The 25373-nt window shown below is 37.2% G+C and overlaps 3 protein-coding genes across 4 annotated transcripts; all 3 read right to left on the bottom strand.

Annotated features, from left to right (window-relative positions):
- Window positions 1-1462: 1462 nt before the first annotated feature.
- On the bottom strand, window positions 1463-5107 carry LOC131930978 (lens fiber membrane intrinsic protein-like). Its single transcript, XM_059287647.1, has 4 exons — window positions 5054-5107; window positions 3678-3882; window positions 2490-2645; window positions 1463-1891 (listed from the first exon to the last, which is right to left on the bottom strand). The coding sequence occupies exons 2-4, from the start codon at window positions 3877-3879 to the stop codon at window positions 1686-1688; spliced, it is 564 nt and encodes a 187-aa protein (XP_059143630.1). The 5' UTR covers window positions 3880-3882; window positions 5054-5107; the 3' UTR covers window positions 1463-1685.
- Window positions 5108-7998: 2891 nt separating this feature from the next.
- On the bottom strand, window positions 7999-13110 carry LOC131930968 (uncharacterized). 2 transcript variants are annotated; one of them, XM_059287636.1, is made up of 4 exons: window positions 12930-13110; window positions 11667-11874; window positions 9167-9322; window positions 7999-8307 (listed from the first exon to the last, which is right to left on the bottom strand). In XM_059287636.1, the coding sequence occupies exons 2-4, from the start codon at window positions 11869-11871 to the stop codon at window positions 8102-8104; spliced, it is 567 nt and encodes a 188-aa protein (XP_059143619.1). In that variant the 5' UTR covers window positions 11872-11874; window positions 12930-13110; the 3' UTR covers window positions 7999-8101. The 2 variants fall into 2 exon arrangements, with proteins under 2 accessions (XP_059143619.1, XP_059143618.1); XM_059287635.1 differs by having other exon boundaries at window positions 12934-13110.
- Window positions 13111-15781: 2671 nt separating this feature from the next.
- LOC131930970 (epithelial membrane protein 1-like) lies at window positions 15782-18536 on the bottom strand. Its single transcript, XM_059287637.1, has 3 exons — window positions 18182-18536; window positions 17364-17519; window positions 15782-16588 (listed from the first exon to the last, which is right to left on the bottom strand). Exons 1-3 carry the CDS (start codon window positions 18534-18536, stop codon window positions 16395-16397), a joined length of 705 nt encoding a protein of 234 aa, XP_059143620.1. The 3' UTR covers window positions 15782-16394.
- Between the last annotated feature and the right edge of the window lie 6837 nt (window positions 18537-25373).

Raw genomic sequence — 25373 nt, 5'->3', positions numbered from 1 at the left:
GTAGCAACTTTACACACAAGATCATGGAGACGTGATATTACGTGACTCGCATTGTAATTGTATCTCGTCTATTTTTTGACACGCCGTCTGCTGCGGTTAGTTACATGGTGTCGTTCTACTCGCGAGTCAAAAGACGTGTGATATAAAGACTTGGGTGCATTTGGTGTCAATATCGGGGTCGTTGGTTGGCTGGGGAGGGGGCGGAGGGGTGTCTGTGTGTGGTTGTGTGTAATGTTTTTGAAGCAGGAAGACACATGATACGGAAAAAACAACTGGGTTTCTTCCTGCTCTTAACTTTAGAGCTTGTTATACGACGATCTGCACAATGACAGGGAAAATGGCAATTAGATTCTAATGCCATTGTAACGTTTACCTATCTACCAGCCAGATAGATGGTGAACGTCCCCGGATTCTTTTTTCGGGGTTATATGCAAATGACTTAAAGCCTAAATGAATGAACACTAACTCAACAATACACTAGGGCTCGGTTTCGATGTCTAGGGAAAACTAGTGATACTATTGAAGTTAACACTCATCCAATCTGCATACAACCTTTAATAAGCGAACACAGTTGTGGCAGAACACAAGGTTAAACGAGATAAAATATTTAATTTAGAAAATAACAAAACCCAACTTACAAAGCGTAAGAAAAAACACTATCACAGATTTTAACACTGTATAAAAATAGCCACAGGTCACACAACACTGCTATAGCTTCAAGAATCACTTGGCGACAAGTAATATTATACTAGAAGACTAACACAACTTAAGAAAGCATAGCACACTCAGGACTTAAGTTCTCTCACGTTCAAATGGTCAGAATCTATTGCCGGACAAAATGGACGGCTTGGTCTTAATAGACCGTTTGATCAAGGTAGACTGCCTCGTGTCGCGTGTGTGCGATCTAGTTAAAGACTTAGGCCACAGGGGAGGCTATCCTCAACTCATGTAACCATTGGTTGGGGTGGTCATCTGGTCTGAATTAATCAATCAGATCTTGATGGAAAATTTCTACGTCTTAGACACTCTTAATAAGACAGTGGAAAAACCCCGGTAGTTGCACCATCAATCCATATATGGTATTAACACAATGTCAAAATAAAACATTACTGGACCTAAGTAGGTCACACCATGATACTGCGACTTCAAGCCTTATTTACCCAGCCTCTATATATAAACGTATTTGTAAATATATACTAGCACTGATACTTATTCTACTACTTATTCCCATTCCATTTATCATTTAGCATACCCATACCCGTATTCACACCCTACCCGTATCGATATCGATACCCATACTCACACACCCGCACACTCAACCCACACCCAAATGCATATGCAAACTCACACGCGCATTCACATGCACACGCGAATACGAATACGAAAACTCAGACGCACACACTATAGTTGCAGCAATAATAACAAGGCTTTTACTTAATTAAAATAATTCATATTTATTTCATAAAGCATAAATAAATATATAACTACACCATTATAATCTATAAGTGAACCTTTTTACAACTCTCAATTTTGTACACAGCTTACAATAGCGAGTCCACACATAACTAAGTCTCATAAGGTAGTGTGTTGACAATTGAACTAACGTTAGAATTCATCAACAATGATCGTATAACGTCTCCAATAGCCACAACTATTGTGGAAGTGTATCGTCCATTGAACTAACGTTAGAATTCATCAACAATGATCGTGTAACGTCTCCTAAAGCCACACCTATTGCGGAAGATGTTCCCAAAACCTACGAGGCTGCCGAAGAAAAGCATGAACCCTGACATAGCGCCAAGGATGAAGGAAAACCCTAGACTTGTATCCCCGATGGGGATGAAGTCTTTGACACTCGCCCACACAGCAACTCCGGCGAGGCAGGAGACCCCTGGGAAAATAAAACGCCGTTAAATATTTCATATCTATTTTTAACTGTATCGATAGAGTTAAATTAATGAATTTTATGCAGTGGAAGTGAAATGTCACGGGAAGTTGTTAGAAATCACAAATAAAGACAGCAACATCAATCACTTAGCGAGCAACAGAATTGAAGTTTAGCTATGATGCATGATAACCTCAATTGTTTTTTCATTATTTATGAAAAAAATAAATAAAAACAAATCTCATGAAAATGGATTAGAAGAAAAGATAAAAAATAAGTTAATCAGAGAAAAACATCGTCATCTTTTCCCGTTCGTGCCCAAGAAACACGAGGAAGATAAAGTAGAGTTCATCGGTGTGTGTTACGTCGGCACGAATAGTGTGGTTAGTGCCCAGCCTGCTTAGTTTTCTTAGCGTAAGCCAGGTACTAATTAGAGCTGGGTAGACTCAGGAACCCAGATCCGAACTCAAGAACTCACCAAAACGTCCTGAGAGCTCTACCAATCGACCACGCCATCCCTCATCAAAGAAAAATACTGCTGTTTTATTTAACCACCAAACTGTTTTTGTGTATCAAATATCAACAACAAAATAGATTTCCTTACCAGCAACTACGCCAAATCCGGCTGATAAAATGGGAAATAGTTTGTTTTCAGAATCGCCCCGTCTAGGAAAGCAGGGGTAGACAAGTATCATGATGATGCTGATGGCGCAGGCCACTGGACCGAACACAAGAAAACCTCGACAGGCCAGCAACTCGGCTGTGGGGCAGAAGATAGTTAATTAATTAATTAATTAATTAATTATACGAGTTCCTATAATCATTATATCTTACACGAGTAAGCAATGGCTGTAAGCAATGGCTGTAAGCAATGGATGTAAGCAATGGCTGTAAGCAATGGCTGTAAGCAACAGCTGTATAATAGATTTCCCTCTGCGTTAACTCTGTTGTAAATACTATATCACAATGAGCAAGATTAAAATTAATCATGATTTTTACGCGGTTTTATACCCTCAAGAGATGAAATTAATTGGTAAAACATTTATGAACCCATTCTAAACTGGACTAATCTTAGCCAGAAGATTCCTCATTTTTATACGCTCTTTCTTAGGCCATATGGTTTTCTGCTTGTAAGAACGGTCGCAGTCAAATGTTACGCAGCGCATCTTTCCAAATAACAGGATCTCTGACTTTATATATATATATATATATATATATATATATATATATATATATATATATATATATATATATATATATATATATATATATATATACAGTGGCGTAGCGAGGTCGGGTGTTACCCGGTGCGCCACTTAATGGTGTCACCCCTCAGAGGCGTAGCGACCCTTCACGCGGACTAACTTTCCATTTTCGATTTGCACCCTCCCCCACTCAAACTTTAGATTTGCACCTCTTAAAACACTATTTAACACTCGAATTAATCACTTAATTAAGTGGAATAATTATTTTTCTCTATATATTTTGCTATTTGTGTCACCCCCTAAATGGTGTCACCCGGTGCGATCCGCACCCCCCGCCCCTTCTCGCTACGCCTCTGTATATATATATATATATATATATATATATATATATATATATAATACGAAGAGTAGTACACCATTGCAGTGTTATATGACGTTACTACTGATAGTGGTAGGTAGAAATGTGTTTATAAAATCAGAGTAATACAACTAACACTAACACTTACGGGTGACGAATTTAGGTAGGTAGAAAAGTGTTTATAAAATTAGAGTAATAAACTTACACTAACACTAACACTAACACTTACAGGTGACGAATCTAGGATCGATGGGGTCGCATTGACCGTTGTTCCGGCAGAACTTCCACAGGCCGTACGTGATGCTGCTGTCGAAAGCTGAGCTGGTCGTCCAGTGGTTGGTGACGACGCCGATGGTGATCAGCGCCGCACCGATGAAGACGAAGACAGGTGAAACAAAATACCTGCAGTTGATGCTGTCCGTGTCGGCCATTGGCTGGAGGAAATTAAGGAATCGATACCAGAATTAGAAAAGTTTGAACAGAAACAATGGGGAATCGATACCAGATGTAGACAATCGATTATATTTTATTATCCTCTCATTCTTTCGTAACATTTGATTTTTTTCTTTAGATCTAATTAAGTTATCAAATTCCTAACGAAATTATACAAGAATGAGTCAATTAGTCAGATTTTGTCTTCGTAGCAATTGATTTAGTATAGTGTTTTTTATGCAAATTAATGATTAATTAGCTACTTTTAAGTATTTTAGTATTCTTGTCTTTTTATAAATCAGTTACTTAATTCGACCATTTTTCTGTGTCTATCTTGTGTCTGTCTATCTTGTGTCTGTCTATCTTTTGTCTGTCTATCTTGTGTCTGTCTATCTTGTGTCTGTCTATCTTGTGTCTGTCTATCTTGTGTCTGTCTATCTTGTGTCTGTCTATCTTGTGTCTGTCTATCTTGTGTCTGTCTATCTTGTGTCTGTCTATCTTGTGTCTGTCTATCTTGTGTCTGTCTATCTTGTGTCTGTCTATCATGTGTCTGTCTATCTTGTGTCTGTCTATCTTGTGTCTGTCTATCTTGTGTCTGTCTATCTTGTGTCTGTCTATCTTGTGTCTGTCTATCTTGTGTCTGTCTATCTTGTGTCTGTCTATCTTGTGTCTGTCTATCTTGTGTCTGTCTATCTTGTGTCTGTCTATCTTGTGTCTGTCTATCTTGTGTCTGTCTATCTGTGAGTCAATCTGTTATAGTATCTGTCTGTCTATTTGTAATTATTGTATTCATAAGTCGGTTATCGGCCAAAATATCTGTCAGTTTTCTGTCTGTTCAACTATCCGTCTGTCTGTCTGTTCAACTATCTGTCTGTCTGTCTGTCTGTCTGTCTGTCTGTCTGTCTGTTCAACTATCTATCTGTCTGTCTGTCTGTTCAACTATCTGTCTGTCTCTCTGTTCAACTATCTGTCTGTCTGTCTGTCTGTTCAACTATCTGTCTGTCTCTCTGTTCAACTATCTGTCTGTCTGTCTGTCTGTTCAACTATCTGTCTGTGCCTGTCTGACAACCGCGATGTCAATTTGTATATTATCTATTGTCTTTCAGTCGTACATTTATTATGTCTCCTTCACTGTCTATATCACGTATCTGTCCATGATAAAAATGTACGTACATAGATTTTACAGTGGCTCTTCTGACGGTCCTTAGAGGTGTTCACTAGACAACTTTTCTGTCCATCAATTTGAGATCTATGTCTTAAGTAGGCAAAGCACTTCCTGCTTTTTCTTGAATTCCTTTGGCACGGTATGTAAAGCCAGCGAAGCCATAAGTTAACCTTTGACCTAGTTCTTCTTCATTAAAGTCATAACCGTGAACAAGTCTCTTCCTGAGGTCTGTAAAAAAATAATTTTAAATACATACATTGTGCATGCTTATTGCGAGTCGATTAAACTCAATTTTTAAAGGTGTTCGGGTCATATACTTCCTGGGTGTTTCTTATTGGTTAAAAACAACATAATGGCTCAGTGGTTCTTAACCTTTTTGGAAGTACCAAACCCCATTTGTTTCATATGCGCATTCACCGAACCCATCTGAATAGTTTATCGTCCACACTGACAAAAGCCGATGGTGTATCGTATGAGTCGGGTGTGTGTCTTGACCTTCTCGAACCCTTGAGACTCACTCGCCGAACCCTTAGGGTTCGATCGAACCAAGGATAAGAACCACTGTTTTAGCTTATAATTTTAAGATATCAATGGTGGTATTGATCAAGGTGAAATGTCAAAGGGAAACAATGTATTTTTATTTAACTAAAATTTAGTGAACTAAAGGGAAGGCAAAATAGTTTTTTAGAGTCATCGTTCTTCTGTGGGGAAACTTTATTGCTTGATGTTATGATCAGAGTTTCTTCCAGGTATCTCTTCTATAGAAAATGTATACTTTTAACAGTATCCGCCCCCCCCCCCCCCAGAAGAAAGTCTGCCCCCCCCCCCTCGAACATTTCAAGTGCCCCCCCACCCCCCCCCCCCCGGAGAAAAAAGTTTGGAAGAAACACTGGTTATGATGACCAGCCTGTGTGTCTGTGCTACCACTAACATCTATACTTACGTGTATTTATATGTATATACAGTATGGTTATTGAAGACAACAGGGGCTAAACCACATTTGTCACACTTTATTTACTTCGAGAAAAACAAAATTTGGTGTTTGCAGAATCCGGTAGCCTTACACGTGTTACATTTTAAAATAAAATTAGTTTTTAAAAAAAAAATTAAAATTAGTTCAATCTTTGATATGTCGGTGTATTCGTTTAGTTACCAGGTTGATTTTTACCTTGAAATTCTACTTAATGCATGCTAAAGTATTGAAAATCACCCATGGAACTATAGTATCAAAGATGGCCAATGTCATAATTTGATGCTGGTTTCACATTCTGACTCACGCTCTGGCTTTGGTCTGCTTGTGACCAGTGGCGTAGCGAGGGAGGGCGGGGGGGGGGGGGGGGGGTGCGGATCGCACATGGGTGACACCATTTAGGGGGTTGACACCAAGGCAATAGATAGCAAAATATATATAGAAAAATAATAATTCCACTTAATTAAGTGATTAATTCGAGTGTTAAATAGTCTTTTAAGAAGTGCAAATCGAAAATTTGAGGGGGGTGCAAATCGAATATTAAAAGTTTGTCCCCGGGAAGGGTCGTTACGCCTCTGGGGGGGGGGGGGGACGACACCATTAAGTGCCGCACCGGATGACGCCCGACCTCACTACGCCACTGCTTGTGACTCAGTGCTACTCAGGTCGTCGTTTGGCAGTCCTTTAGTTAATGGTGTTTTTTGTTCACATACCTATTGTTTTAGTTTGAATGTCTTTATATTCTAGACTAGCCAGAATAGCTGTGTCAGCATGTTTTGGGTGGTCAGACAAGGGAACGACGCAGGCAGCTTGAGCATGGTTTCTGTCTCTTACTGCACAATAGGCCTGGTAAGTAGGTCACCAACCAATTTTAAGGCTCCTGCAGTTTTTATTGAGCCGTAGAACTGATTGGTGACCTACTTACGAGCCCTATAGGATGCTCTGGCCTGTGGGGGAGTACGGGGCATAAGACTGAACTGTTGATTCCAACTCTCTCCGTGCATGATAAAGTTTTTGTCCTTTACAAGTTTTATTTTTGTGACTTTGAGAAGCATATCGCTTGTCATATTGATGATGGTGTTTTGTGTCTCTGGTGAAGTAAGTGTGGTTTGCAGAATTCTAGCCATTACGCTAAAAGCTTTTGATTAACACTGGCACCTTCTATATAGGAATGGCATCATACTGGACTGACACTGCGATATCAAATCGCTTTAGTCTAGTTCTTGTGATAGCTTATCATAAGAGATGTTTTTCCTTTGATTCTCATTGATTTATACAAACATAACTTGGGTAAACATTGGACATCCGTTGTTATTCCGTTGTGGCATGTTTTTAAAATCCTAAATATTGCGGTATTTAGCTGGGTTTTCGCTTTCATATCTTTATACATTATATAGATATGGACTAGTACTACACAAAAAGCTAACTCAAACATTTCAAAAAGTGGACATCAGTGGTTTAGCCCGTGTGGTCTTAGATTCTGATGCCGTGTTACTGCGAATTCAGACCTTGTTTACATAGCCTGTATGTATAAAATATAAACTTATTTGTAATTACATACGTACATTGATACTCATTCAACTTCTCATTCCCATACCATTTATCATGTACCATTTATCACACGCATACCCATACCCATACTCACACACCCGCACACCCAACCCACATCCAAATGCATAAGCAAACACACACGCACTTTCACATGTACACGCAAACACGAATACTTAAACACATACACACTTTAGTTGCATCAGTAATAACGACAATCCATTTACTTAATTTAAAATAATTCATATTTATTTCATGAAGTATAAATAATTAGTTATATAACAACATTATAATAATCTATAAATGAACCTTTTTACAACTCTTAATAAAGTATATGGTTTATACAAGCCACTCTCCACAACATCAAGTATAATTCCGTTATGTATCGCCCATTAAACCAGCACTAGCTTTCATCAACGATGACGATATAGTGTCCAGTAAACCAAAACTAGCATTCATCAACCATGACGATTTAGCCCCCATTAAACCAACGTTAGCCTTCATCAACTATGACGATGTATCGTCCGTTAAACCAGCACTAGCCTTCATCAACGATGACGATGTATCGTCTCCTGTAACCACACTGGTGGTAGAAGATACTCTTAAATCCAACGAGGCTGCCCAAGAGAATGATCATCTCCGCAAAGCCGCAGACGATGAAGGAAAACCCTAGAGTTGTCTGACCAATGGGGATGAAGTCTTTGACACTGGCCCACACAGCTAAGCCGGCTAGGCTGGACACATCTGGGAAAATAAAACTACTTTAAATTCATTCAGATCTACCTTAAGGGCATAAAATCTGAGATGGCCGCCATTACTATGGCAACGGCATGAACGTTTTTCTTTTTTTTTTAGGCTTAACACTTTGAATTATAACAGTTCGCTAAATATGATAGTATTGGTTTTAGAAATAAGCGTTTTGGCTGATTTGCTACTGATCACAAGCCCATTATGTAAAAAAGTAAGCTGTTGAAATAATGATGTTAAAGCAGTGGAAATGAAACGCTACTGTAAGTTTGAAAGGATAAAAAAATAAAACTCTAATCTCCGCTAATGTAAAGATCGACTGGATCAAAATATATTGAGACAGCATGAGTACTTTAGACGTTAGACCAATGTTAAAAAATAAAAATGGAACTGTTCCGTCACAATGCATAAGAAACGTTCTTGGTTTTTCTTAGAAAACAGTATCAAGAAGTGGCGGATGAAAAACCTCTAATCTTTCAAGGTGCAAAAAAATAAATAAAAAAATAATGCTTTATTTTGTTGTTGTTGGTCGGATTGTGGGCCCCTAAATTGGTTGGTATCTACCCCCCTTCCCCCCGCATTGCGTGGTGTGACGGTATAGTAGTTCCGCCCTTGGTATAAAGTAAAAGAAATAATGGGATGGGGTTGGGGAGCGATTTTACAATAAAATAAAAATAGCGGGAAACAAAAAAAAATCACATATTTATTATGTATGGATCTTAAATAGATGATCAAAGAAAAAAAAATTAAAGTAAAATACAAGTCTCAATAACCAAGTGCATGTTGTTTAATTAGAACCTCCAAACTGTTTTTGTGTATCGAGCATTTATGTCAACAACAAAATACATTTCCTTACCAGCAACTACGCCAAATGCGGCTGATAAAATGGGAAATAGTTTGTTTTCAGAATCTCCCCGTCTAGGAAAGCAGGGGTAGACAAGTATCATGATGATGCTGATGGCGCAGGCCACTGTACCGAACACAAGAAAACCTCGACAGGCCAGCAACTCGGCTGTGGGGTAGAAGATAATTAATTAATTAATTAAAATTATAAAAGATAAGAGAATCATTAAATATCTTAGACAATTGGTATTTGATTATCTTCTTTCTTCCTCTACGTTCTTAATTCTAGTGTTGAACAGTATTTTCTCCAACACATTTTGGTACTACGTGTCAATTGGTTATGCGCCACTGAGGCCATTGACTCCGATTTCAGCCTGATTTTCTTTTTGGATTTGCTTCCATAGCCTTTCTAGACACAAGAAAAACCTACAAGGCAGAAGTTGTTTGATTTTGGAGTTGTTTTTCGAAAAGATTTGCTGTCCCCAGCTATCAAATTCAGATTACCAAATATAACATGTTTGGTTCAGCAGTGGCTTTACATATAAATAATATAACAATGATATGAACTTACGTTGTAAGACAACACTCACGATTAGTAATCATTTTTTAGCGGCTTTATGCGCATCAGTCACAAGAGCACAAGACTTTTTTTCTTAAGTCCTTAATTAAGCTTTTGTTGTTATCAAATATAATGCAGCGCATTTTTTTTCAGATAAGATCTCTGATGACAATACATGAATTTAATTTTTTTAAATTTTATTATATAATATATGTATTATATAATATATTAACACCACACATTGACTTCTAGATTTAAAGACAACCGTATTTATTAATACAATGGGAGATAAAGAGATTACGTCATAGTGTTGATTCGATCAGTCAGGTGGGCTTGTGTTAACGGATGTTGTTTTTTCATAAATCTGACAACCCGACTACTTCAAATAGGGGGACAGGTAATTGTCGGTTTTAGATAACAGTTTACAAGCTACTCATCGTGTTGTAAAACTTTTAAAGCAAATATGTTCATTCGTGTGTGTGTGGGGGGGGGGGGGGGGGGGGGAGACTGGATTAACATCCACCGGATAGAAAGATTAAAGCCGGAACTATTACATTTTTAAAAATAATTCTTAGATACTAAAAGTATAATAAAATTTAGGTATAAAAACCTAAAAGTAACACTCTTTTTAATTCAGTAAAAATAAGTAAACCAGAAACGTTGGTTTTTAGATATTAAAAACTGTAAAAGTGTTTGTGGCTGAAGAAATGTCTACAACACATTATATAGAACAACACATTTACATTAAGTAACGTTAGCGAGCGTAAAGGCGGCTGGGCATAGTGCTGAACACACTATCTCTTCATATGCCGAGGTCACAGAAACAAGTGAACTCTACTTCACTTGCCCCATAGACCGTCAGGTTTGAAAGGGAAACGTTACTAAGGCAAAACGTTTCTCCCGTGCCCTTCATCATCATCATTTCCCGTTCGTATAAAGATACATGGGGCAGATGAAGTACAGGATACGAGGAGTATTACACAACTGCAGTGTTATATGAAGTAAGATAAAGTTAACCGCTGCCTTGCAGATTGTTATTCGGTGAACAAGGTGACCTAAAAAATGTGCAAAGAGAAAAATGCGAACACAGAAAAATGCGCAATTAAGAAAATTATGCACGCAGAAAATAACATACAGATTTTTCATCAATTATGAGTGTGACAATGTATGTATATATATATATATATATATATATATATATATATATATATATATATATATATATATATATATATATATATATATATATATATATATATATATATATATATGTGTGTGTGTGTGTGTGTGTGTGTATATATATATATGCTTGCATGTTTAAATTGGTCTGTGTATGTTTTTTTTTTTACATAGATGTAAATATTTTACTCTTATTCCTCTAAATTTTAATACAAAAATGCCACCGTTCTTTCTAAAATGCATAGAAAAATAAATTTTCCGATCATACATACATAGATGCTGTTGACCGATGGTGCTTTGACCTTAGATGGTTGGTCCACATAATGTTTGACAATAGTGAAGGGTTGTCCACAGGCAATTTGTAAAGCAGGGCTGTGTAAACACAGATATGTCCAAAAGTGGTATGCACGACTACGATTACACCAACACCTACGCTGACCGTCGACTGACCGATGAGCCGACCGACCTACTGCCTGTCTGACTGTCTGTCTGTCTTTCCGCCAGTCTTTAGTCCACATATCTCCCTCTCTATTTCTCTACAGTTATAAAAAGAAAAACTGGGGGGAGGGGTTAGAGGGCGCATTTTTCTGTTTGCACTTTTTTCTGTCTGCTTTTTTTTCCGTTGCGCAATTTTTTGTGCGCTTTTTTTTTCTTTCTGGCTAATTACATTTCAGGGAATCACCGTTAATATTACAATGTAAAAGAAATGCCAGGTCCCAAATCAGTCGAGTGACTTAAACCTTGATCCTACAATTACAATCAGGTAAACACTCACAGGTGACGTACTGAGCTGGGATGGGGTCGCAGTGACCGTTGTCCCCGCAGACCTTCCACAGGCCGTACGTGACGTTGTTGTTGTTCAGTCCCGTCCCACTAGTCCAGTGGTTGGTGATGACGCCGATGGTACTCAGCGCCGCACCGACGAAGATGATGACAGGTGAGATGAAATACCTGGCTTTGATGCCGTCCGTGTCTGCCATTCTCTGGGTGGAGGGGGGGGGGAAACACAACGTAATCGATACTAGATTTAGTCAGCCAGTCACAAGAAGCAAAAAGGAATCGATACTAGAATGAACCTACTTGTTAAATTATACAATTGATTACGTGTAATGTTTTAATGTATGTATTAATGATTAATAACGATTAATTAGCTACTTAAGTATCTTAGTGTGCCTATTTTTTAAAAATCTGATTCAACCTATGTCTGTCTTTTGTATGTGTGTGTCTGTTATTTGTCTACTGGTTGATTAATTTTTGACTGGTCAACCCGTTATAATGTCTCTTCTTTCTCCGTCTATCTGTCACTCACTCAATCTGTTAGAGTTTCTGTCTGTCCTTTGTCTGTCTTTTTATCTGTCTTTTGTTTAACAGCCGATGAATTGGCCACCGTATCAGATCTTTCACTGGCTTCAGCACCACATGTCTGCCTGCCTGCCTGCCTGCCTGCCTGTCTGTCTGTCTGTCTGTCTGTCCGTCTGTCCGTCTGTCTGTCTGTCTGTCTGTCCGTCTGTCCGTCTGTCTGTCTGTCTGTCTGTCTGTCTGTCCGTCCGTCTGTCTGTCTGTCTGTCTGTCTGTCTGTCTGTCTGTCTGTCTGTCTGTCTGTCTGTCTGTCTGTCTGTCTGTCTGTCTGTCTGTCTGTCTGTCTGTCTGTCTGTCTGTCTGTCTGTCTGTCTGTCTGTCTGTCTGTCTGTCTGTCTGTCTGTCTGTCTGTCTGTCTGTCTGTCTGTCTGTCTGTCTGTCTGTCTGTCTGTCTGTCTGTCTGTCTGTCTGTCTGTCTGTCTGTCTGTCTGTCTGTCTGTCTGTCTGTCTGTCTGTCTGTCTGTCTGTCTGTCTGTCTGTCTGTCTGTCTGTCTGTCTGTCTGTCTGTCTGTCTGTCTGTCTGTCTGTCTGTCTGTCTGTCTGTCTGTCTGTCTGTCTGTCTGTCTGTCTGTCTGTCTGTCACAAATCCCAATCTGTCTGTCACTCCAGTATTTACTTTGTCTGTCTGTCCCCTCCAACCTCTCAATTATTTGTCTATGTATAATAAAACAAAATATACCTACACAGATTTTACAGCGACTATTCTCACAGTCCCAAAAGAAACTCACAAAAAAACTTTTCTCTCCAACATTTCTGTTCTACATGTCTTTAAAAAGTAAAACACTTCCTGCCGCTTCATTACCAGCGGGAAATATCTATCCTAAAATATACAGCCATAAAAAATAATTCCTAACCTTGAACAAGAGTTAGGGCGGTTTTGTAAAAATAAAAAACACCTTCATGAGATGCATGAACTGTGAATGTTCATTAAGAGTTGATCCCATTTAATTGTCTTACCTGTGTTAAGGGCAATTTTCTTCCTGGGTCTTTCTGGTTGGTTAAACTGCAGCATGGTTTTATCTGAGTTTTTTTTTAAATATTTTTTATCAAAAGGTGTATACATCATAGTGACATATCACAGGTAAAAAGAAAATGTATTTTTATTTGTCTCGATTTTTGGGCATTTGATAGTATTTAGCTAAAAAGTGTATTTTTGCATTTGTTTAACAGAACTGTGGGAGACACCTGGTTAGTCCATGAATGCACATTTTTTTTTCCAAGGGAGGCAAACATTTTTTGTAGGGTGCTCGTTCTTCTGTATATAAAGTTCATTGCTTGATGTCGCGAGAACAAGTCTAGATGGCCGTGTTTGTGTGCCATATATATATATATATATATATATATATATATATATATATAGTATATATATATATATATATATATATATATATATATATATATATATATATATATATATATATATATATATATATATATATATATATATATATATATACATTTATGTATATTTATATTATATATATATATATATATATATATATATATATATATATATATAAACTATATTTATATAATATAAAAGCAAATTTATATACGTGTGTTGTTTGTATTTATTTACGTACAGTGCAGAAATGAAAAGAATAGTGTAGAAACAAATTCTAGCTATGACTGAGTTGACACTGATCATCCCCACCCATTCACCATTACCCCGCCCCTTCCCGTCAATAATATACATTTATATGATAGAGATTTGAATCCAGAACCTACGAATTTGCAATTGTATTTCCAGCATTCAAAAATAAATAAAAACACGTCAAACAAAGTAGACTCTAACAAGAATGAGCTTAGGATCTTGCATAAAAAGATTTTTATAGTTTATGTCTCTTAAAAAAACCTCAATGTTTTCATGAATATTGCCCGGGCGGTATTGATTACTGTTGTCTTGCTCTGATGTACTCTACCTCTTTTATGAAACTATAATAAGTTCAATACGCGATTTCATTGTTATCGTGCAGCTTTTAGAATGAAGAAACAAAATTTTTTAAAAAAAATTCAAACTTTTTTATTTTATTATGATTGAAAACGTTTTACCGTAGCACAGTTTCTATGAAATATTTACAATAACACTCAACTAAAATCTGACAGTAATTTACAAATAAGTTTTTAAGAGTAAAATAATGAAAGAAAAAATTCAGTAACAAATACACAGACACCACAGTAAAGTAGGGTTAGCTTTCGTTTAACATTACACGGTATAATGTTTTTAGAATTGCGATAGCTGTTTTAATTTTGTAAACAAATTATTTTGTAAACAAATTCTCAGACTATAGATCCTTTTAGGGCTAACTGCATATATTCAGCACAACTGCTCAACACACACACACACACACATACACACACACACACACACACACACACGGGCACACACGTACACACACATAGGTACACAAAGACACACGCACGCTTACACACACAGATACACACACTCAGAAACACACACAGACACTCACACACTAACACAGACAGACACAGGCACACACGAAGTGCGTATATAGTGCACAAACATACATAATCTTTACACTATATACACGTTATTTTTATATGCATCTCTACAACCTAGCATATAAAAAAACAACCAACCCCAAACAGGTTTTTTGTCAAGAACATGGACACAGCAAGCAGGTAAATGAAGCCAGATTTTTTCTAACCAACCTGGCAATCAATCAGCCAAAACAAACACGTCACACACTTTCAGGTCGACATGGCGGGTTGGGGTGGGTGGAGCCGTTGACGTATTCAATGTCATGCACTGTAATACAGCATCATCATTATCCACAATAGCAACAACAACAACAATATACGTAGAGAAACACTTGACTTTATAGGGCTGTCTTAACAACAATACCATTTTAAGAAGTTCTTCCAATAGGCCCACCACATCACAAATAAAAAAAAACAACACAATATGCGTTTCTCTACTACTACATTATTTCTATAAAAGGTAAGTTTACTGACGTTCTAGATATACATAGAGAAGAGAAACAACACGATACAATATTTTAGGCTACTTAAAGTGTGACGAAACGGTCGTCCATAAATCACATTACGCTCAAAAAGGGGGAAAAAAGGGGGGGGGGGTCGGAATTTTGTGACGATGTGTTACGTGGGGGGGGGGGGGGGAGAGTGTGTGTGGGGAAAGGGGCGGGTTCTGAAAGTGAGACAACACGATTTAGCATTGTAAAAAGTTAAGTTAGAAATTGAAATGTGACATAATTTTATGGGTGAGGGGGTTTGGCATTTAGCGACGATGTGTGACAATGGGAGAGGGGGGGGGGGGGAGGTAAACAAGGGAGACGTCATTTATGGATGCCGCCTTTAAGCAGAAGATAAGAAAAACTGTTTGACAGAGTAGTCTAGGCCAATTAAAATATACATACTAAGTTATAAGGGGCTTATATTTTATCCATTTAATTATATATATATATATATATATATATATATATATATATATATATATATATATATATATATATATATATATATATATATATATATATATATATATTTAATTTGTGTAAATTTAGAAAAAATAGTATGTAAATGTGACAATGAATGAATGCATTAAATTTAACTTGAATACTTCAATAAATGAAAGGTTTTGATCAACAGTTTTATGAAAGCTTTTCATATAATTAAGGATGGCTCTTACTTATAAAACAGAGTGGCATTAATTGGCGATGAAAAAAAAACAATTTAAAAATGTATTGTTCAAGTGTTTAAAATTTAAAAAAAATATATTTGGAAGTACAATTTTATAACACAGCACTAAGGGACTTATGAAATGTAAGAGAACAAAGTTATGTAATATGTGAGTCCTTGTTTTTTTCATAGATGATTCATAGATCACTTTGTGATTCTCAATAATACAATACAATGACGTAACAATGTTGAATCTTCAAAGTTACTCAAAATTACATTTTGATAAGTGTCTGTCTTTTTTTAAAATCGTGATTGAATCCGCGAAGCATGTTTTTTTTTTTTTTTTTTTTTTTTTTTTTTTTTCAAAATTCAAGACGAAATCAAATCGTTTCTAATCCGCGAAGCAATCGGCAGTGTAGAATCCGCGAAGCATTTGGCACGGTGAGGAATCCGCGAAGCACTTGACGTTGTGTCCCGTGTAGATTCAGCGCAACCTTTGGTAGCCGTTGCTTTGTTTTCTCGCCAGGACGCACATGGTGATGACGCTGCCGTACAGGATGAGAATCCCTGCGATACAGCTGACGACAAACGAAGTGCCATACTGGTTGTTGGCGTCTCTGTCCACTGCATGCTGGGTGTACCCTAGCCACGTCAGCACACACACGCCCACACAAAAACCTGTGTTTGGGGTGGGGGGAGGGGGAATAAAAGATGTTTAAGTTTTAAATAAATTGAGTTTTACGGTAGTTTTTATAAGGTTTTGAAAGAAATATTTTTATGTGGCATTTTTTCCAGGTAGGTGGCACTTGAACCAAACTAGCCCAAAGTGGTCCAAACTAGCCCAAAGTGGTCCAAACTAGCCCAAAGTGGTCAAAACTAGCCCAAAGTAGTACAAACTAGCCTAAAGTGGTCCAAACTAGCCGAAAGTGTTTCCCCAAACTAGCCCAAAGTGGTCCAAACTAGCCCAATGTGGTCCAAACTAACAGAAAGTAGTCCAAATTAGCCAATAGTGGTTCAAATTAGCCCATAGTGGTCCAAACTAGCCTATAGTGGTCCAAACTAGTCTAAAGTAGTCCAAACTAGTCTAACGTAGTCCAAACTAGTCTAAAGTAGTCCAAACTAGTCTAAAGTAGTCCAAACTAGTCTAAAGTAGTCCAAACTAGTTTAAAGTGAATTTACCTGGTGTATACTAGGTCATATAGATGCATAGCCTATAGTATATGGTGTATGTGGTCCAAATCGACCCACATCTCTTCGGGGGAGCAAAGCACCAGCCCCCACTCGAAGAAAGTCTACCGCCCCCCCCCTCCCCGAACGATATGGAAATTTATATAGAAAATATATACTTTTAACAGTGTCCCCCCCCCCCTCTACGGAAATTTTTGTCCACCGCCCCACAACACCCCCCCCCCCCCTCTCCGGAGAAAAAAAGTCTGAATGAAACACATCTTACCTGCAATAAACCCAGCCACACAAGACAAGAAAGGAAACACCTTGTCCGGCTGGTCATTTCTCATTGGATGACAAATATAGATCAGTGTCATTATGATGGATCCCACACCGCTGACCACGCCCATAATGGCGAACACTCGACTTGCCTCGAGCCTAGCTGTAAACAAATCATTGGGATACATTTATCAAATGTAAAAAGAAATAATCAACTGGTCTGGTATCGTTTGAAATTAAAGTTAAATTTATTTTTAAAAAAAAACGTTAATGTATAACTAAAAATATTTTTACATTTAAAATAACGCGATATCCAAGAAGACCACAGCTCCGAAAGTATGCCGTTTAACAAGGAGTTGTTTTTAAATGTAATTAATATTGCAAACATTAATTCATTAATGTAAAAAATACTTTAGATTATTGTATTGGCGTCGGAAATACACGTAATGACAAAGTTAGTAATTTTGTAAAAGTGGGAAAATCGGTTGTTAGATTTGATACAAGAATCATGTTAGATTAATAAGCTCTCTCTGTTTATCTATATGTATGGCTCTCTCTCTTTTTGTTATGTTGATCTCTCTTTCTGGCTTTTCATCTCTCTTTCTCTCTTTTGAATCTCTTAATCTGTCTACCTCTTCTCCCGTTTTCTCCATCTTTCTGTTATTTCTCTCGCTCTCTTATATATATATATATATATATATATATATATATATATATATATATATATATATATATATATATATATATATATATATATATATATATACACACACACACAAATAGTTATGTATAATTAAGATGTCCTGAGAAAAAAGCGATCCTTACGGTCTAAGTTGTCCGTCCTGTAACCATAACAACCGATGCTATCACAATATTCCCAGAGTCCAGCGGTTTGATGTGTTTTATCATTCACCAACCAGTAGGGCATGGCTTGACCGGCTATCTGCATGATGACCGCTACTGTGATGATGGACGAACCAATCAGGTTGAGGCCCTGGATGCCAGTCACTGTGGGCATGGTACGTGTTGTTCGTGTGGGGGGCGTGGTGTGTGTGGGCATTGTGGGGGGCGTGGTGTGTGTGGGCATTGTGGGGTAAGTGGTGTGTGTGGGCATTGTGGGGTAAGTGGTGTGTGTGGGCATTGTGGGGGAAGTGGTGTGTGTGGGCATTGTGGGGGGCATGGTGTGTGTAGGCATTGTGGGGGGCATGGTGTGTGTAGGCATTGTGGGGGAAGTGGTGTGTGTGGGCATTGTGGGGGAAGTGGTGTATGTGGGTATTGTGGGGTGCATGATGGGTGAGGGAATTGTGGGGGGCGTGGTGTATGTGGGTATTGTGGGGTGCATGATGGGTGAGGGAATTGTGGGGGAATCGGTGTGTTGGTTCATTGTGGGGGACATGGTGTGTGTTGTCAGTGTGGTGGGTGTGGTGTGTTCGGTCATAGTGGGGGGCATGTGGTGTGTGGGCACTGTGGGTGGCATGTGGTGTGTGGTCATTGTGGGAGGCATGTTGTGTGGGGGCATGTGGTGTGTGGTCATTGTGGTGATTAGTCTGTGGTCAGTATGGTGGTTAGTGTGTGGTCAGTATGGTGGTTAGTGTGTGGTCGGTATGGTGGCCAAAGTGGTGGTCAGTCTGATGGTTAGTGTGGTGGTTAGTGTGGTGGTTAGTGTGTTTGAAGTATGGTGGTCAGTGTGGTGGTCAGTGTGTGGTCAGTGTGGTGGTTAGTGTGTGGTCAGTGTGGTGGTAAGTGAGGTGGTCAGTATGGTGGTCAGTGTGATGGTCAGTGTGGTGGTTTATGTGGTGGTTAGTGTGGTGGTTAGTGTGTTTGAAGTATGGTGGTCAGTGAGGTGGTTAGTGTGGTGGTCAGTATGTGCTAGTGTGGTGGTCAGTGTGGTGGTCAGTATGGTGGTCAGTGAGGTGGTCAGTGTGTGGCCAGTGTGGTGGTCAGTGAGGTGGTCAGTGTGGTGGTCAGTGAGGTGGTCAGTCTAATGGTCAGTCTCGATCGTGTAGATCGTGTAGAGCGGCAGTTATGATCAACTTGATCCCCAGCTATGTTGAAGATTCATACATTCAACACTGTTGACAGAGAGATGAAAAAATCATTGTTAGAAGGAAATCAAGAAATATTACAACTTTACCTTAAACTAATCCTAACCATAAACCTTACCATAAGGCAATGTGAGGATTAAGGCTAAGTTTAGGATTAGGTCGTGTCTAGAATTTCTATATAATTACGTGTTTCGGAATTAAAACAACTTTAATTAAATGTTTAAATATTTAAAAAATAAAACGATATACAGCATATTATAAAATTGTGAATTTTAATTTTTTTCAGTGTTCCATCTTAGTCTAAAAGAAATTGTAACCCAACACATATTTTAATACAAATATTGTGTATTACATAGTCCATGCCATCCTTGTTTACACAGACATCGAACCCAAACCACAAAGAAAACTCTCTAATTTTGAGCATATTAAGTCTACCACAGTCGCAGCTTAAGTCCACTTCATCACAACACTAATATTAAACTAACATAAGTCAATGAACGGAACAATGTTGGGTATAAATAGTGATGGGAGAAGGGTAGTGTAATAAATTGAAGATAAAGTAGACGAAAGTTAGAGTTAGATGAACGGAAATTTAACTAGATCTACTTCAATCTAACCCGAGGCAAAAAATGTTGGTTCCTGTTTCTGTTTTTGGACCGGACGGTCAAGTGCGAGACAATGACGATGACGGGATTTAACACGGGCTAAACTTAACTCTAACCTGCACTTTTATTTCTTTACATCACTAGCTAAATAAGAAGGATTCTGATATCTTGTTTAATTAAAGATTTAATTATAAATTAACTCTACTTTAGTATCCTCCACGAATCACATTACTCATGTATCCGTTTTAGACCCCCCCCCCCCCAACCGGTGTTTCTTCCAGACTTTTTTCTCCGAGGGGGGGGGGGGGGGCTAAAATTTCCGGAGGGGGGGGGGGACGACGACGACTCAGTTAAAAGTATATAATCTCTATATAAATTCGATTTCGTTCGGTGGGGGGGGGGGGGGGGGGGGAGACGCCTGGAAGAAACTCTGCCCCAAACCTCACATCTAGCCAGCACACACATTCCAATAGCGTGTATCTTTGTAACGTTCTACTAAATCAGGGGTCTCCAAAGTACGGCCCGCGGGCCAGATGCGGCCCGCGATGTTTTCTCATCCGGCCCGCGGAGATCTATTTGTCCACGGAAAAAGCGTTTGTTGGTGATGGCTGAGGAACTTTGACCAGAAAAATCAAAGATATTTCTGGAAGAAACTGGCCCCCGAACTGAAAATTGATAGTTAATGCGGCCCTCGGACTGAAAAGTTTGGAGACCCCTGTACTAAATAAACAAAACTTAAGAAATATAAAATGTAGACTGAGGCACACTTCACTTCCAATAAACAACTTACTTAAAGAATACAGGTTAAAGCAGCAAATATAATTCTATAGCCATCTAGTCTAAACGGTAATTTAAAGCAGTAAAACAAAACATATAGATTTATAACCAACTAGTCTTAACGAGAATTTTAAGCATTAAAAATAAAAAAAATTTGTTTTATAAAAAAACTAGGTTAAACGATAGTTGAAACATTAAAAGATAACATATACATCGATAACTCATTAATCTTAACGAGAATTTAAAGCATTAAAAATAAAATCAGTTTTATAACCAACTAGGCTCAACACAAATTTAGTTTTAAAGCATAAAATGTAGATCTATATCCAATTAAATCGAACTTAAACTTACCTTTAAAATGAAAAATAGAGATAGGCCTACACAAACAAACAAATAACTGAACCAGAACTTAGTTTTAAAACAAAAGATGTCGAAGGATAAACAAATAATCAGAACAAGAAACTTAAGCTTTAAAAAACAAAACAAATCTGGAACCAACAGCCCAGATACCAGTTATCGAAAATTTAGAAAAATAAATATAGAATGGAAGATCTAGATCTATAACCAGCTTACCTTAAAAAATGGCCGCCAATTTGAAAACCAATATAAATCTCTAGCCTATCGAATACCCGGAAGACCTTACCTCATGAAGCCAAAAACATAACTACACATTTGCTCTAAACAGACCGTACAACCAAACAACTTCCTGATTGTACACTGCTTTCCCTACACACGGCAAGCTAAGAACATATACCAATGCACTACATTGCTTTACATAATAGTTTTCTTTGGGTCCTGTTGATACTGAAATATTCCTGGTATGGCACTTTGACGAGCTTAACATTAACCGTTGGCCTAACTATACCGTGATCTAAAGCTGGATCATTTTAATGTTCTAGCACTTGTACGATGTACACAAGGATTAAGGGATAATCCCATGGACACGTACAACAATGTTGGGTCAAGGGGAGACAACTGAGCCTTCATGAAAAAACATAATTCACAGTGATTTTATATATATATATATATATATATATATATATATATATATATATATATATATATATATATATATATATATATATATATATATATATACATATATATACATATATACATATATATATATATATATATATACATATATATACATATATACATATATATATATATATATATATACATATATATACATATATATATATATATATACATATATACATATATATATATATATATATATATATATATATATATATATATATATATATATATATATATATATACTACAGATGTATGTTAGGTGTCCGAATGACAATGGTTTGCAGACTAGTATTTGAAAGCTGTTAGCAGCACACGCAATAGTGTAGGGACCTGTGTAACGAAAGGCTATGTAAACATTTTAAAAAATTATTAGTCCTCAGAATTAAATAAAAAAAAACCCTCTTAAAAACACATTAAAAATGCATTAAAATGTTCTCGAAAAATATTTTATAGTTCACTTTCAGTTTCACTGTGTATAGTGACCGGGAGGGGAGGGCAAATGACGTCACAGGGTTCTTACAGGTTTAAGACATTATGTTTCAAGACCGAGCTTTAGTGTCGAATGGCGCTGACCTGTTTAGAAACGTGAACTAGGCATCTAAAATATACAGCGTGACGTGTAGGCATAAGGTACCAGGTCGTATTGGTCGTTTGTCATGGAGTCAGATTGTAAGGTGTTCCATGTGTAGTATACATGTTGCAAGTGTAATCGTGGTGTTACCCAGATCATACTACAAAAGTCTTAAAGATCCGGGTTTAATCCGCCTCTACACTCTCGAAAAACGTTACTGTAAGCTTTTGAAGAAGTAGGTCATCTGTATGCGCTTGGGCTTGCAGATATTTTACACAGAAACCTTGCCGGCACTAAGAAGCGGTATTTTAAGAACAGGTGCATATCTTTTTATTATATAATAAAACGATATATTTTCTAAGTTCAAGCATTGTAGTTTTTTTAAACTATTTTTTTTTACAGAAAGCAATTGCTAGCGATTGGAAGACGAACTAGAAAAAAAAATCGGTTGCTGTACTAAAATAATTGTATTTTTTTTTTACTCTGAAGATGAATTAAAAAAAAAACAAAACAATGTAAAACTGCTATATAAAGCACGTTTAAATAATTAAAAAATGGAATCTGTTTTATTATTCGTGAAATTAAAAAAAAAAAAAATGTAAGGGAGATAACAAGGAAATTGATTTTTTTTTAAATACCAAAAGTTACTTATTGATAAAAATTAATGGACTGCTAATTTTTTTTACATAGGCCTTGTAGATATCACACAAAAAAATAGCTTCTGTACTAACTATTAACTCGACAACGCTTAAATCAGGCAGAAGATCTTCTGGACAACGTAATCGCCTAAAGTTTGCTAGCATAACACATTTGTATATTCAGGTTTGAAAATAAAATTGTAATTAGACTATGCATAGTTAAACCATCTTAAATGAATGAATGTACATGTCAAAAAGAAGTATTACTATTCTAAATCTGTATCAGTCGATGATGAAAACTGTAATACTAAAACAAGAACAAAAAATAATAATAATAGTAAATCAATAATGAATTCTCTTTTTAAAGGGATGTAACTAGATTTAAATAAGGATGCCAAAAATATTAACGAAGTTTTTTCCCTTTGAATAGATTATTACACATGACAATGTAGTTTTCATCCAGTCGATGTCAAATTCTTGGTAATTTACAACAAAAAAAATAAAAAATAAAAAAATGATAAAATATTTTGAAAAAAGGCTAAAACTCGATTTTCTAAAAAATAAAAACGTGACGTCAAACTCTACTTTCCTAGCGGCCCTTTAGCTTTTCCCCATTTCCTCGTCACCAGCAGCCACTCAAGTCCGGACAATCCCCTTACATTGTGAAGTCTTGACATTTTCAGGGCTGGTGGGGGGACGCACTGGAAACAACAGTATACATTTTCTACATACATGTAATATCTTTTTTTATTTCGTCTTCGGCTAGGGGATTATGCTGGAAGGGCGGGGGGGGGGTGTGGAGGGTAATGGGCGGGGCAATGCCTGAGCAAACATGAAAGACAACTTTTAAATTCTAACTTTAAAAGCGTTGACTACGAAAGTTGAATGCGGGGTTACCTCTGACTTACAGTAGCAAACTGTTTGAAAAAAAATAGTATACTTTACTGCTGTGTGTTTTATGTGTTTTTCTTAGATTACAACATCTCATCTTCCTTGAAATGAAACCTGACAGTCTTATACCCTTTCTGTGAAATGATGTCCCAATTTTCGTTTGATTGACCTTCAGTCCCGTCAATAAAACCTTACCTGGCCAGGTAATTACCTGCCTTACCTTTCCTAATACCTGCACTAGGGGGTCACTCGTCGGATGTGGCCAGGTACGCTAAGGCCAACTTGTCCAGTCACTTCACTCTTACTTCCGGTATTCTGTTCTGTCTTTCATACTCAAAGGTGAGGTTGAGCCAGTCGTAATCAGGTAGTCTTGGCTACAGACTAGCAGTAGTTCAGGTAGCCTTGGCTAAAGTGTAGCCGTAGTTCAGTTAGCCATGGCTACATGCTACCCGTAGTTTCTTGCCTACAGCCTAGCCAAAGACCATGTAGCTTTGTCTACATCTAGCCATAGTTCAGGTCACTACAGGCTAGCCGTAGTTCAGGTAGACTTGGCTACATGTAGCTGTCAAATGATCAACCTTTCTGACTACCGACAGGTACAATAATCAAGTATCCTGTCATGTTTTTTTTCCCCTTTGGTCAAACACTTTACGCCAAGAATTCACGACAAATGTAGTCCAGCTACTTAAATCTGACAGATGAATGATCAAAACTCCTAGCTTTGCTATACTGTAATTGGTTAATTAATTAATTACCTTTTGCGCCCACCAAAGATCATCTGCACTTCTCCCATTCATTTAGAGTTAGTTGACTAACGTATATGTATGTGTGTATGTGTGTATGTGCAAGGACGTCACCTATCAAATTATACCTACAGGCAAATTCGTGTTCTCATCAAAACATTTGAGGAAACGTTAAGTGTGTTCGATGTTCGTTAGGTCGTTGATTTCATGGGTTTAAAGCTCTATTTCAAACAAGTAAGATTTAAAATATCTACTTTGTACACGCATATTTCAAAATATCTACTTCACAAACGTAAGATTTACAGTATCTACTTTATACACGCATACTTCGAAATATCTACTTCACATAAGTAAGTTTTACGATACCTATTTTACACACATACGTTTGAAAATATCAAATTTATTTATACAGGTAAGTTTTAAAACATTTTCTTTACACAGTCACATTTTAAAATATATTACATACAATTTCTACTTAACATGCGTAACTTTTAAAATATTATATTTAATTTACGCACTGAAGTTCAAAATTACGTAAATGTAAAATACCAAAGATGTTTTTGAAGTTCTACTTTACAAATGTAGGTTCTAGTACAATTAAGTTTAAAAGCTCTACATGTAAAATATGTAAATTATTGAGTGCTTATATTTTAAAATTCATATCACCATAACAGCGACCGTTTAAATTAAGTTTAATAATTGG

This window comes from Physella acuta, unplaced genomic scaffold (genome assembly GCF_028476545.2).
Source record: "Physella acuta isolate Inbredline_101_S28 unplaced genomic scaffold, ASM2847654v3 ptg001871l, whole genome shotgun sequence".
Lineage (NCBI taxonomy): Eukaryota > Metazoa > Mollusca > Gastropoda > Physidae > Physella > Physella acuta.
The sequence above is the reverse complement of the archived record's forward strand: the minus strand, read 5'-3'. Positions and strand labels throughout refer to the sequence as shown.